The sequence below is a fragment of the Saccoglossus kowalevskii genome, chromosome 2 (genome assembly GCF_978046115.1).
Source record: "Saccoglossus kowalevskii chromosome 2, keSacKowa6.1, whole genome shotgun sequence".
NCBI lineage: Eukaryota > Metazoa > Hemichordata > Enteropneusta > Harrimaniidae > Saccoglossus > Saccoglossus kowalevskii.
In genome coordinates this window covers 24,108,173-24,123,081 of record NC_140642.1, presented here as the reverse complement: position 1 = coordinate 24,123,081, position 14,909 = coordinate 24,108,173, and the positions used below count along the sequence as shown (strand labels likewise).

General features: G+C 34.5%; 1 protein-coding gene across 6 annotated transcripts in view; it reads right to left on the bottom strand.

Moving 5' to 3' along the window:
* LOC100368857 (neurexin-1) overlaps nt 1-14,909 on the bottom strand; it is a 75,568-nt gene that overhangs the window by 10,040 nt on the left and 50,619 nt on the right. For 5 of the 6 annotated variants that reach the window (XM_085493362.1, XM_085493341.1, XM_085493366.1 and 2 more), the window contains 6 exons: nt 14,343-14,519; nt 13,932-14,171; nt 13,264-13,633; nt 3,482-3,808; nt 2,827-2,847; nt 999-1,760 (listed from right to left, as the gene is read on the bottom strand). In XM_085493362.1, the coding sequence (XP_085349488.1) occupies nt 999-1,760; nt 2,827-2,847; nt 3,482-3,808; nt 13,264-13,633; nt 13,932-14,171; nt 14,343-14,519 (1,897 nt within the window). The remainder of the gene's footprint in view (nt 1-998; nt 1,761-2,826; nt 2,848-3,481; nt 3,809-13,263; nt 13,634-13,931; nt 14,172-14,342; nt 14,520-14,909) is intronic. The other variant, XM_085493348.1, reaches the window with a different exon arrangement.

The following is a 14,909-nucleotide window of genomic DNA, read 5'->3' as shown; positions in this document are numbered from 1 at the left end:
CAACTATTGCAACACATGAGAGTTTATGCCAACTATTACAACACATGAGAGTTTATGCCAACTATTACAACACATGAGCATTTATGCCAACTATTACAACACATGAGCATTTATGCCAACTATTACAACACATGAGCGTTTATGCCAACTATTACAACACATGAGCATTTATGCCAACTATTACAACACATGAGCATTTATGCCAACTATTGCAACACATGAGCATTTATGCCAACTATTACAACACATGAGAGTTTATGCCAACTATTACAACACATGAGCATTTATGCCAACTATTGCAACACATGAGCATTTATGCCAACTATTACAACACATGAGAGTTTATGCCAACTATTGCAACACATGAGAGTTTATGCCAACTATTGCAACACATGAGCGTTTATGCCAACTATTACAACACATGAGAGTTTATGCCAACTATTACAACACATGAGAGTTTATGCCAACTATTGCAACACATGAGCGTTTATGCCAACTATTACAACACATGAGAGTTTATGCCAACTATTGCAACACATGAGAGTTTATGCCAACTATTACAACACATGAGAGTTTATGCCAACTATTGCAACACATGAGAGTTTATGCCAACTATTGCAACACATGAGAGTTTATGCCAACTATTGCAACACATGAGAGTTTATGCCAACTATTGCAACACATGAGAGTTTATGCCAACTATTACAACACATGAGAGTTTATGCCAACTATTACAACACATGAGAGTTTATGGCAACTATTGCAACACATGAGAGTTTATGGCAACTATTACAACACATGAGAGTTTATGGCAACTATTACAACACATGAGAGTTTATGGCAACTATTACAACACATGAGAGTTTATGCCAACTATTGCAACACATGAGAGTTTATGGCAACTATTACAACACAATCCTAATCTTTTCAGTCACATGTGCTTTAAATTGACCAGATCATCAGATAAGGGTTAAAGTCATTTTATTTCAACCACTCACCTTCACATCCTTGTACAACAGAGTCAGTCATCCCATTCAAAGCATCATTGATCAAGTCCGGCACTTTTCCATTCAGATCCAGTGATGCCATACAACCTAAGAAACCATTTTTTGATTCGACCATCTCAGGCAGTATGTCATACATCTCTCTCTCCACTCCACCCACTCGCATATTTTCCGTCAGGTCTATATGCCTGGGACCACTAGACGACTGTGCTTTTGTTGTAGCATCATCTACTTTCAAGACGAGGCGATCCCTATTGTCTCGTGTAACGCTGACTTCATGCCAGGCATTGTTGTTAAGTCTGGTGACAGTGTTAGCAATCATAACACTGGTTTTATCACCTGTATTGTACACATAGTGTATATATCCATCAACTAATTCTACACCCATAAAGTCATTGCCATCGCCATCATTAAAGAGAATAAGTCCATCTGCTTCTACGGTTTTGAACTGAAAGAACAGATTAAGATCTGGGTACGTCTTCGGAGGAGACAGAACTACGTAAGCATCTCTGGTCTTAAATGTCACTGGCTCACTGATGATCTGTTTATCCATATCATCAAAGTCGGCTGTATACTCAATATTTCCAACACCTTCATTAGCCATCTCAAAGAAGTGTTGATTGTTGAGAACGAACTGCTCCATGTGGCCGAGGAAGTTAGAAGGTGTAACAAGCATGTTAGCCTTTGCAGAATCTGAAAGTGCTCCAATCTCAATGGAATAGAACTCCAAGACGTCATTAGTGCCATCCGTGTTGCCTGTAGATTCGGGAAAAGTATTAGATACTGAGCAACTGAACTTTGTGCAATAGAAAAACTAAAGTGAACCTTCTAAAAGCATTTACTCATGGTGAAAAGAAACAGAATGGTGGATTTCTTTCATAGATGAAAACTAGGATTTTCACCCATTATAGAAAGAAAAATCCCAATTGTCATTGATGCAATGAAACCACTGAACAAAGGATGGGATCCATTGTTTTATTTCGTGCTTTAGCCAATCTATTAATTTTTTTTTTTACATATCATGATATAGCATAATTTATGAGGATAGTTGAATGAAATTACCATGTGCAAACAGAATGAGAGGAAGGAGATCTCTAAAGATCATGATACGTAGGACTAACGGTGACTTAGAAATGTGTGAAATATTCACTAAAATAAGTAAATTAAATTCCCATCTACAATGCCTCTATTAAGCAACCACACCCTGCACTTAATATACCCCTTATCCTGCCAGCCCCATGTACTTCTACATTGAATTGACTTGATAAGAGATACAGTTGGTTATACAAACTTGACTGTAGAGGAGGCTATACCATCACTATGGCTTTAAGATCTCATCGTGGGAAAACCCATGGCCAGACATACAGTACATAGAGAACTAAAAGCCAAACCAAAGCCTTGGGTTTTCCTGAACGAGTTTAGAAAATTAAGCCCCTCTCTCCAATTGTTGATTTTGTTTAAGCAGTGTTACAAGAATACAAAGTGATGCAGTTTAATAATATGCAAAAGACGACAAAATGCAAGTTGTTAGAAAGACATCACTTCACCCTAGCATAGTAATTAATTGTGTCCAGCCTGCGGCATGCTAGACTTGTTTATAAAATCTGCTATAAACAAGCAACAATCAACATCCTGAACTTTTCTTCAGGTGAAAAGGTATCAGATACTAAAAAACAACTGGAGAATGTGATGTATATAACATGTGAAAAACAGGTATTAACTATCCCCAAGATGCGTTAGAATAGCGTTGCAGCAAAAAAAGCGTAGCAGGCACAGTAAAATGGGCTGCAGAATCAGCAATTAACAAATTCGACAAACCTACCTCCGGGAGGTGTACTAGAACCTAGTCATGAACCGTTGAAATATTGAAAAGATGAGAAACAGATATATGGACAGAAGAGAGTATGAAAGATATGTGGTGAAAGACAGAGAGAATGGGAGAAAAAAAAAACACAAAGAAAACACAAGAGTTAGACATATAACAACATGCATCTGTGCCTATACATGGATTTCAAATACGCTTATCAATTGCAAAAAAATCGTGGCTGATTTTTTTTTTAAACATATGATTTTGTCATCTGGTAATTTAATCTAGATGTGGTGGCGACATTACATGAATATGTCATCAAGCATTTGAGTGTACTAAAATTGATAAAATGCATGAATTAGTACTACCTAGTAACTACTCAAATTCAGGATATCTGAAAAACACACTATAATGATAATAGTAAAGGCCACAAAAGGTCAAAATATATTTCAGCCACTGTAAGATTTCAGAAAAAAATGATATAACTACACACATACAAAGCAAAATCACTAATGGAAAGATTAAACAAAAAAAAAAAATTATTAGGGAGGGAGAACAAATTTCACAATGGAAATAGCAATGCAACTTGATATAACAATAAAACAAATAATGTCAAGGAACGAAAATGAGAAAGTAGAACAAATTATTGACGATAAATTAATGTTTTTACCTTCAATGACTTCCTCTTCATCTATCCACATTTTAACATGCTGTAACGTTCTTTCTATTTTAACAGTATGCCATTGCATGTCATTTAGACCAATACCCGAAAATAATTCTATGGAACCAGCACCCAGATTTAAGGTCAGCTTGACTCTTCCAGAATCCAACTCTAACATCAAAGTATCAATTCCATTTGTCGCCACGGTGGACATCAGTATTCCATATGCTCGTTTTGTCTTGAATCGCAAGCGGACATCTTCACGATCAGATAACTCCTCATTTTCGAACCCCACACGTAGATACTGTGTGCCATCAAAACTTAACGTAACAGCATCTGAAAGCGAGAAGAACACAGAGCACAGGCACTGAGTGAGTGATCGGATGAGGCAACTGTTGAAATATGTCCTGAAAGAACAATATCGTTAGCAAATACATTAACACAACATACCATACAGAATGACAGCTTAAAGCGACAGTATTAGAAATGAACAAGTTATCGATGATAAAATGCAGACGCTTCAATATACAGCACTAAATAGACTAGAAAACACTAATTAATTTAATTTAATGAATCTAATTTAATGTACTGACACAAACATGCATGGACGAGATATATGGGTCTCATATAAACAAAGATGGCAACTTTGACTGTTGTGCAGATCAATGAGTACAAACTAAGTTACCAAGTTTTAATTTTTTTTTAGATTATTTGAAGGTATTGAAGAATTCACCAGCGCCCAGGTCAAATCTCATACTTGTGATTTCCATTAGAAGAGCACATTGGATTGTGGGAAAATCAAAGTTTATCAACACATATGTCGCACATGCGCAGCACAACGACTGCCGTTCTTTAAGTATGACAGAAACCTCTGCATTCTTATACCAATATGTATAACATTTATAGGCCTTTGGTGTAGACAAGCAGGAAGAGTTTGAATACATACAAGGTGGATAGCAGTGCAGATATAATATATAAATCTTAATTCTATAACTACAGATTTGATGATAATACAGACATTTTCATAAGCTTTACATACCATTGCTTTATACAAACAATAGTTACAGCGCCATCTAGTGACATAAAAGGAAACATTCAACAATGGCTACTAGAGGGCACTATTACAACATTCATGCACACAGTGTATTTGATGATGAATCCCTTGCCACAAAATAGATATATTGCGTTCTTGAAAAAAATATTAAATATGTGAAATATATGGATTTGTACTGTAAAAAATATTCAGTTGTAGCAGGTTAAAAATAAAGGTTATATTTCCCACTGAATTAATTGAATGCTGCTGACAGACACCTATTGTACACCTTTTGTGCAAATTGCTTGCATGCACTCCCTCAGTTTGTTCTTACTTCATTTCTCACATGGCAAAGAAAAAATAAAACTTTGGTGCACATTTCATTTATGCTTACAGTGGTACTTGGTCTCAGTAGGGCATGACTGGAATGTTAACTGTCACCACTTTGCATTAAATGCAACTGTTGCAAAGAATGTCAAGTAGTAAAACAAAATTAAACAAATGCAATTTTTTGTGTGCTTAAAATGGAAATGCACATCCGATAGAGCAAATTGGACATTTTTATTCTTATTCTTAGCCATTTTGATAATTTTTGTTTGCTGGCAAATTTGAAACCCTTCATAATTGTTTTTAACTATCAATGAACATATCAAAAACTACATCTCTATTTACAGTTGCAACTTGTTTTAAGAGAAGCACATTCTTTGGTGTCCAGCTTGCCAGTTGGGTATAGATGAGAACTTAATGGCCGGTTTCAAACATCAACAAACGAGTCATCACTGAAGTATGTCTATATCAAAGGCCACATAGGCAATCAGGCCCACTTGCAGACACGCAGCTAGAGAGGTTGTTTTCAATTTGTGAATGCAATTTACAGCAATACCAGGCATGGCATTCTGAACAGACAACTTGGCAGGAGCTGATGATACCAACGCGTGTCTGTCTAGGCAGAAACTAATTGCAGCAGATGAACACACACAGCTTGTCTGGAGAACAAGAAATTAGTTTAAACAGAGTGGTCTAACGTGAAACTAGCCAACTGAGAATTACATCCTATGAAGTGCCATTGAATAATTGACACAACAAGCTCATGAGGCATATTTTTTCCCCTCAGAGTAGCATCATTTATACAGAGATAAGAATACCAGGAAACAAAGTCATTTTATCATTAGAATTTAAAGAATTAGAGTTAATGAAAAGCTTGAAAGATTGTACCTGATTGGCTATCCAACCCTAACACCTGATGGTTAAACCAATCACAGAGCAGCTTATTTGTTGATAGTTATTTTTAACATATCAAATCCAGCCATGCTTCACCTTTGATTATGTGTTCCCCCTTCACACGACTCATGCTGCTACGCAAAGAAACTAAACAGATATTTAACGTCTACAGCTAGTTTAAACCAGTAAATCCAGTGTTAAATCTGCAAACCTCATCTACACTGTGAAATGCAGAATAAGAATAACTGTCTAAGAATATCAATTATTCTTAGAAATGTAACTGCCCTTGTCCTCAAATGGTAAGCAATCTCAACAATATACACCAGCCACCAGCTGTGTTGCCACATAACTCGGCCTAGTTCAGTACAATGAATAAAACCACATGTACAGTATATATCATCCACATTGCTAATTAAATGTATATACTGCAAGTAATGACCGTGTACCCACAGCAGGTAGTGTCAGTGTAGTCAATCGACATGATGCCAATTAATATAATAATAAGTTGAGCCAGTATATACAAGATAGCCTAATGCCAGATTTATTTTATGAAACCAACTATTAAATATTGGTCTGCTATCTGAGATGTACAAAATGATCCACAGTATTAAAGTTAATATTACTCACAGAAAATAAATAGATGTCAGTCTGATTTATTCCACCTGTTACACAGGTTCAAATCTGTTTTTTTTTTTGAAATATCAGAAACTGGCTAATAAAAATTAGGTTCTTGCTAATCAATGTGCATGGTTTTCGACATGAAACTAATCACATTCTTGGATTATCGCAGAGCATCTATGTACCAAATTTCAGTGAAATGCGATAATTAGTATTTAAGATTCTATGAAATACTTTATTTTAGCTTGAATTAATTTTCACTGAGAAAACTTTATGAGTGTTTTGTATGGAATTTATTTTCACTGATTTTTAATGAGTTGAATGTGAGACATAGGAAAATTAGCAGCCTTTCGGCTGAGATAGCTCTGCTGTTATTAATGCACATTTCAATTAAAGAACTGAAGATATCATCAGAAAATGAACAATATGTATAGTATTAAAGCAATCAGACTTGCTGTTTTCAACAAAAATTTGAAAATATAACTTTTTGATCAAAAATATTCATTAAAATTGATAATTGAAGAACAAAATCATCATGAACAAATCTGAGAGAGGTCCACATGTAGTACCTATGTGGTATATATATTATCAAAGCAATTAGACTTGCAGTTTTTAACAAGAAGTCGAAAATATCACTTTTTACCAAAAACAACAAAAATATTCATGAAAATTAGAGAATTGAAGATATCATCACGAAATGAACAAACATGAGAGAGGACCACATGTAGTACCTAGATATCTAATATCAAAGCAATTGAACCTGCGGTTTTTAACAAGAAGTTGAAAATATCACTTTTTACCAAAAATGACAAAAAATATTCATGAAAATTAGAGAATTAAAGATATCATCACAAAATGAACAAATCTGAAAGGGGTCCACCCAAGGTACCTACATACCAAGTATCAAAGCATTTATGCTAGCGGTTTTCAAGAAGAAGTTGAAAATAGCATTTTTGACCGAAAATGATAAAAATATTCGCTATAAATAAGACAATTGAACATGTCCACACGAAATGAACAAATCTGAGAGAGAACCACCCAAGGTACCTTCCTAGAAAGTTTCACAGCTATACAGTTTGTGGTTTTTAAGAAGAAGTTGAAAATGTAAAGTTGACGACAGCGACAAACAATCAGTAATATTATAAGCTCCGCTTGACTTCGTCGACAGCAGAGCTAAAAAGTATATTTGCTGAATTTTATTTTCACTGAAGCATCCATTCAGCGAAAATATTGAAAATAAATTCCAAGCGGAAATAAAGTATTCTACAGTATCTGCGGAAAAGTTGAAAATTTACTAATTATTATGCAAATTAGGTAATTAACATGCCCAGATTTTATCCAAAACTAATCAGGTCTGTATATTGTTGTTGAAGAATCAATGTACCCGGTTTCATTAAAATATGACCAGCAGTTCTTCAGATATCCATGGAACAGACAGACATATAGCCATACTCAGACAGTGTAACTGCAAAGTCTCCGATTGTGTGCATCACACACTGCAGTCCAAAAAAAAGTTATTTAACAGTATACACACGCAACGTTTTTTTTAATATGTGTTGAGACTGTATCAAATCTCCCTCTACGCACACATATTTTATTTCCTCATAATTATAGAGATTGTAACTCAAGACACTCTGTCAAATTGATATCAAAGTCAGAAATTCCAGTCAGTAGCAGAATCATGGCAATTTACCAAATCTAGGTGATCATTACACTGATTATTAAAGTGTGCATTAACACAGCTGTGTTATCAACATACAGTTTTGACAAGTGTTAATGGGCACACCTAGAAATTCACAAGTATGCATGTTTGTCTTAATTCACCAGTTTATTTTTTTTTGAAAATCATAGTGTAAATTATTGTTGAAATTTTTATTAATCTGCGAGTTCATCAAAATCAGTCTTTTACCACTCCATCCCCTTTGTTACTAGGTACACTATAAAGATATTATCCAAATACAATAATAGTAAATCAATAACTTACATTGACATTAGCGTCTTTCCACTTGAAAATAATTAACTTTTAATTGACATTCTTTAAAAACACAATTTTATTGAATGTTGTCACTGATAATAGAACGATAGAACGATAATAGAATAGTTGATGTGTGTTGAGATTTACAACCAAACAACTCTAAAAACCTATCTATAATTCATTTGAGGAATTTCAGTAAAGCTAAGTTTGTAAAAAATTTATGAGGCGAGTGTTATCAATGTTAGATCATTTAATGAAATAATGATAGGGAATCAGGGAGGTAGATTAGGCAGTGTATCATTCATGGAACTCCTAACATATTGACTTATTATGGGCACACAGTTAATTAGTTGAGCCAAACAATATTCCATACGTATAGCATGTTACGAGTGAATCAAAAAGTTACAAAAAGCACTATTTAATTGTAATTAAAAACAGCCTTGGATTTTTTTTGTGAAATTTATAATAATATTTTTATAGCCTTATATGACCTCATCAAATGACAAAACTGAGGCAATATGTTCATTAGCATGATTAATCAGCTGACATCATAAGGAATAATATAGATTTTATCCAAGTTTTCAGGTATCGTTGAAATAAATCCCAACTCTTGGTTAAATTTCAGCTCAATGTTAGTAATCTTGGTGCTTTTTATTGCAATTCAACCATTAACAATGCAAAACATAGAAGTCAAACACAGTGGCCCAAGGTTAATCAACACACAATCGACTTTTAACGAAATTCTCCTTTTCAATTCCAAGTTCATGACTTACAATACTGATTACTTTTCCTTACAATTATCGCCAGGTTTATCAGAGTGTAATTAGATGTTTATCATCAAGTGTTATTGATTAATTTCACATTATCTGACCATTTGTCTGGTAATGTCAACCACCCAACACAATAATAGAATTATATCACTGTATTGAAACTGACACGCCAGTGAAAGAAGTACTTCCATTGACATATATACACTATGGCATGTCGGATGATTGTCAGTGTATATATTCCAGGCTACTTGAAACATAAATTAGTATCGTATTTCAAATCTAACAAAATGAAAGAATGTTTTATTGACATTCTGAAGAAAAATCATTTCATTTTATCACCGTGAATGACGACCATGCAGAGACAAGAATCTTGCCTAGTTAAGTTATTTTATATCTCAAATGTTGTAGAGGTTTAAATAATGCAGCTGAAGGACGGAGCTGATTTATATGCAAATTATATGCAAATTATATGCAATAGTGAAGGCCGTTAGCATTGTATGTAAATTAAACCCAGCAATTAGTTCAGCTGCCATATTTCATCCATTTTCACATGGTATTGACATGTACACAGTGAACTCCACCATTTATACAGCTACAGCTTCAGTCAGTTTGGAATGCAGATTCCACGCTTAAAATGTTCCAGGATTAGCAAAAAACATAGTTAAACCATTAAAGCCTTGCCCTTTACATTTATCCAATTACTAGATGACTTGAACACTGAATGAATTTAAAAATAATAATCTCCTTAGTTCAAAAATGTAACAGAAAAAATGCTTTTAAAAGTATGTTCCTCATTATCCATACAATCAATTTTTTAACTAAACCCTATTTAAATAGATGTCAGAGGAGGAATGCAGACAGAAAATTAAATTGCAGATTATAGAATACACAGATCTTAAAGATGTGACTACTTTAATAAATGAAATGAAACTAGATGTGCAATGTGTACTATTTTTACCACATATTCAGATACACTGGAAAATATAGACATGCAGGGGTAAATTACTTAGGGCAGCAGCTGACTTGCTTCCGGTTTATAGAAAATCTTGTTCAGGTTAACAAAAATTGCCAATGTGCATATTATTTTGCATTTCGGGAAGAATTTTAATAATTGTATCTCTTGTACAGAGTATTTTTCATAAGTATGAGTAAACTAATTTTTTTTTAGAACAAAATGTGTGATTTGGCCAATGTTCACAAATTATTGACCCTGAAAATCACTATGCTTTGACAATAACACTAGTAATAAAGTGTTGAGACAGAAAACAGACAATCGTTGTTTTCCAAACTACATGCATTTCAAAAACAGTGCACAGATTGTACATTTACGACCCATATGTCGACAATGCACATGATGACTTTTAAGCTATTTATAAATTACAGCTACCAAAGCTTGTACAGAAAATATTCTGCTTTCCTTTGTTATTTGCCCCAATTTCCTATCCTTTTCTAGGGTTTTTGCAATGTCTCACTTGTGAACAGTGAAGAAAGGCAGAGAATAGCACGATTATTTAACAGTCCACTTATGATAACATTCTCTTTGTATTTCACAACAGGTAGTACGCTGGATGCACCATGGGAGTTCATTCACCACATTCTGTGCATCATTGGAAAGTTACGAGAGTAGGAAAATCTAGAAACGGCAACAATGTCTCTTTCTATTAAATTTTCAGGGACAGCAGCGTTGACTTTCCCTGTATTGTGTACAAAAGTAATACCGGTAACTGTCGTCTCGAGAAAATAATTTTTTTTTCTCCAATACCAATAAAGCATGTGTTATTGCTCACGCTTTGTTTCAATTTTACTTTTAATGCAATAGTTCTAATAATAATTATATATACTCCATCGATGCAAGTTGCTTGTGAGTGGTGTGTAAAGAAGTGTAGGAACGTGAATAAATTGGTTCTAAGTGACTAGAAAAAGGGCATAGAAAGCGAACATCATGCACAAAAATGCAGACACATAACTGGAAAACTACAGGGTGAGAACAGGGCAGCCATCTTGTTCGATGTGAAACAGCCCGCCGAATTATTTGATGTGAATCGGGCAGGCAACTTGTTCGTTGTCTACAGATCAGCCAAATTATTTTGTATAAAGTATTCAGAGAATGTGACGTACATGTACATGTTTAGTTTGTGGATTGTAAGGAACTACTACTTACTAGGGTTGATTGCTGCACCTTCAATTGGAAATAGAGAATATTTAATTTGATTTTCCCCCACTGGGGATTTTTGTGCCACGCATGCTCATTAAAAAAAGGTGCTACCATAAATGACTACCGTAATGTCAACGTCAACTGTCTCAATTTTATTCTGCCAAATTGTGACAAAAAATAACAAAATATTTGAGTAGTGTATTAGTAAATACTTATATTTTTTGGTGATTAGTAATGTGACAAAATTCCTGACAGAATCTTAACTATCAGTAGGTTGACGTTGGCATGGAAACAGTTATGTCTGTCTATATGTGCAGTGAATGTAATAATAGGATCTAGACTAAGAATACTTCTACATACATATATACCTATCTCTAGCCAACAGTCTAATTCTAAAGCAGTTAATAAAAAAAACCTAACCCATGCAAAGATTGAGGTGAAAATAAAGTGACTTATTCAAATTACCAGACTGTGTGAATATACGGCAAAGATGTGTTTTCAATTAAACGTGCTCATTTCAAAGAAACTGACAATCAATTTACTTCGTGAGGGAAAAAAATTCAAAGAAATACAAGATGTAATTTTTCTAATCTTGTTACATGAAGCAGAGCGAGGAGATTTATGACAACGAGGGAAAAAAATAATATGATCAAATGGGCTTCTTCAAAGTCGTTCAATATAATTAACAAAATAACACGAGTATGTCATTGAGTCAACAGTATGATGTAAAATAAATCCACGGTAATTTCCCCAAGTTATAGAGTACTGACTGATAAGTGATAATGACTGGTACGATACAACACTGATACAACACAATTAATCCTATTGTTCTACATATAATACAATACTCATTCTATAGACAATATCACAAGGGTTGCTTAGTAACAAGTTTATAGCCGAGGAGATGATGAAACTTGCATTCATAGTACAACATTCACATAAAACAAACTGCAACATTTTTTAGAATTTTTTTTTGTATATAGCTTATATGACAAAAATAATTTCATGTTAGATTTGGATCTTGCCATCACCTTACCTGGGTCTCCCTTGACGGCTTATTTTATCAAAGAAATTGTAATGTGTGAGAATTGCACAAATGCAGACAGCATGGAGTAAAGTAGTAACAGACAAACAGATATATCCCAAAACAAAAATGGCAGCGGATGGAGAGAGAAGAGAAAGAAAGATACAGAGATAGAATTGTGTTTTGGGATTAATGGAGACATACACGTTGGAAACACAGAAAATTGCAATTGTAGCATGGGTGTTTTTCTCCCACGGATCTATGCCGATAACAGTTATCGGTTAAATATAGATAAGAATGAAAAACAAATCAAATTGGCAAATATCAAATGCTTAGTACATACATTCAACCAAGTTTTCTTGTACGAATTAATATGTATTAGATTATAGGCTTGGGCTAGAGTTAGCTAAACACAAATTAACACAAATGAAGAATGGCCATAACATACAAAATATCTTGGCCGGAAATAGATCAATGAAGGTACCTTTGCGTTTGGTGTTACATGGATGTACCCAAAATACAAACATATTGCAATAGTTTTTAATTTGTTTTCACCTTCTTAGAAGATTTACTCGCAATTCATGATTTTATATTTATGTAGTAGTAAATCATTGCAATCCAGCAAACAAATTGATGGCATTGGTATCTGTGTTTTCAACTTGTATGTTGCAACAAGTAATAATACCACAGCGTGTTACATCTCATGAGTAGGGATGATTACAATATTGTTAATATGAGAGGTTGGAGGGTGGGGGGCAGGACTATATTTGTTAATACTAATGAGGAACAAAACATTCTTAATTTTATAGCGAATAGAGAGCAGCAAATGCAATACAAATATTTAAAATGCAGAAAATTGTCTGGCACATCCACGCATCCTTGTCAACTGTCAACACTCGATGAAAGTAACAATATATACATCTATTGATTATTCACAGTAGTACACAGTAATAGACGAAATTTTACACAGAAATTGACAAAGATTTACACCCTACCTTCGCTGCAAGTGGTACCAACAAAACCTGTTGCGGAACAGTCGCAGATAAAGCGATTCCATCCCTCACTACAGACACCCATGTTCAGACAAGGATCACTATTGCACTTAGCAGGTTGTGCACTGCAGTAAACTCCTACATCCAGTGCTGCTGTGGTACGAGCAATTTCCGCAAGATCCACAGGGACTCCATTCATTACTAAATCACGCATGCAGCCCACAAATCCAAATCCTAGCATACCAGACCATATTTCACGTGGAAGCAACATAGAATTGGACCCAGAATCAATACCACCAATAAATAAACTGCCTTCTAAATCCAGCTGCTTATTCTGTCCACCGAGAACAAATGGCATGGTGTCTTCATCAACCTAGTATACAAACAACATGTCAGGAGATACTTCTGAACAATATCATTACTAACAAGAAAATCTTGTACATCGTAATTATCTTGACACTAAATGTAGTGTATAAAATAATGACTGGGTAGTGTTGCTTCCATGAGCTTGTACACATACACAACATTTTCATGAATATTAATCTCTCTGATTTTAGTAGAAATCATAGAAAAATGAATATATTTATTATTGTGGAACATCTCTTTGCATCATGTTCAAATACTGCAGGCACATGAATTATTGTTAGATACAGCAGTTTTATGTGATTTACCTCTACTGTGCCTCGCTTCTTGTTCTTATTAACTTTCACAAAATGCCATTCCCCATCATCCATTCTGTTGGGATGGCATTTGACGTTGATTGCACCTGATCCTAAATCCAACACCATTGTCAGGTATCCATCACGCAATTCCATGGCAAAGAAATCAGACATGGCTTGGGCTCCATTATTGTACATCAAGACGCCATTGGGTTCATTTGTACGAAATCGGTACGATAAAGAACCAGAAATCTGTAATTTGACACAAAACCAATAATAACATAATTATATTGTTCTATTTCAACATATCTGATGGTGAAGTATCAAGCCAGTCAACATTATAATATTTAAATTTTATTCTGCAACAACTTTTCTGTTTTAGCATTTATTTGGCTTGACAAACAACCAAATTTTGTTGCATACCTTCGCTTCCCACTTGTTAACTTCCAAATATGCCTTCTCTGTGGTGAACGTGATTGGCTCCAGTTGATCTGGGTCCTTACAGGTGAATGGAATGTTTCCAACAAGTGAAATATATGGATCGCTCCTCTTGGCCAATGATGAAAGTTCCAGTGTTAGTGTACTGCTCGAGTAGGAAATCTTAAAAGTAAAATATGTGGGCACATTTAATTCTAAGAATCAGGCATCTGACATTTTAACCTGATGAGTTCATGAATGACAATCAGTATAGTAGCCAATTAGGGAAACAGCATCAATCAAATGAAATGATTGATGCACTTATTCAGACATTCTAAATAGCAGGGAAATCAGCAGATGTTTGTGCAATGGCTGTCGTAACAAGCCAATTTCTAGTTAAATATCCTCCAGGTCAGAAAATTCAGGGCAGTAATTACATAACTGTACTAATCTATATAATCAGTTCATGTGTTTGGTGCAATACTCCCAAACAATTGCAGATATATCCCACTTCAGACTTACAGCCTTCAAACAAGGGAGACATTTGATTCCATGAGGAAGATACATTTCAGA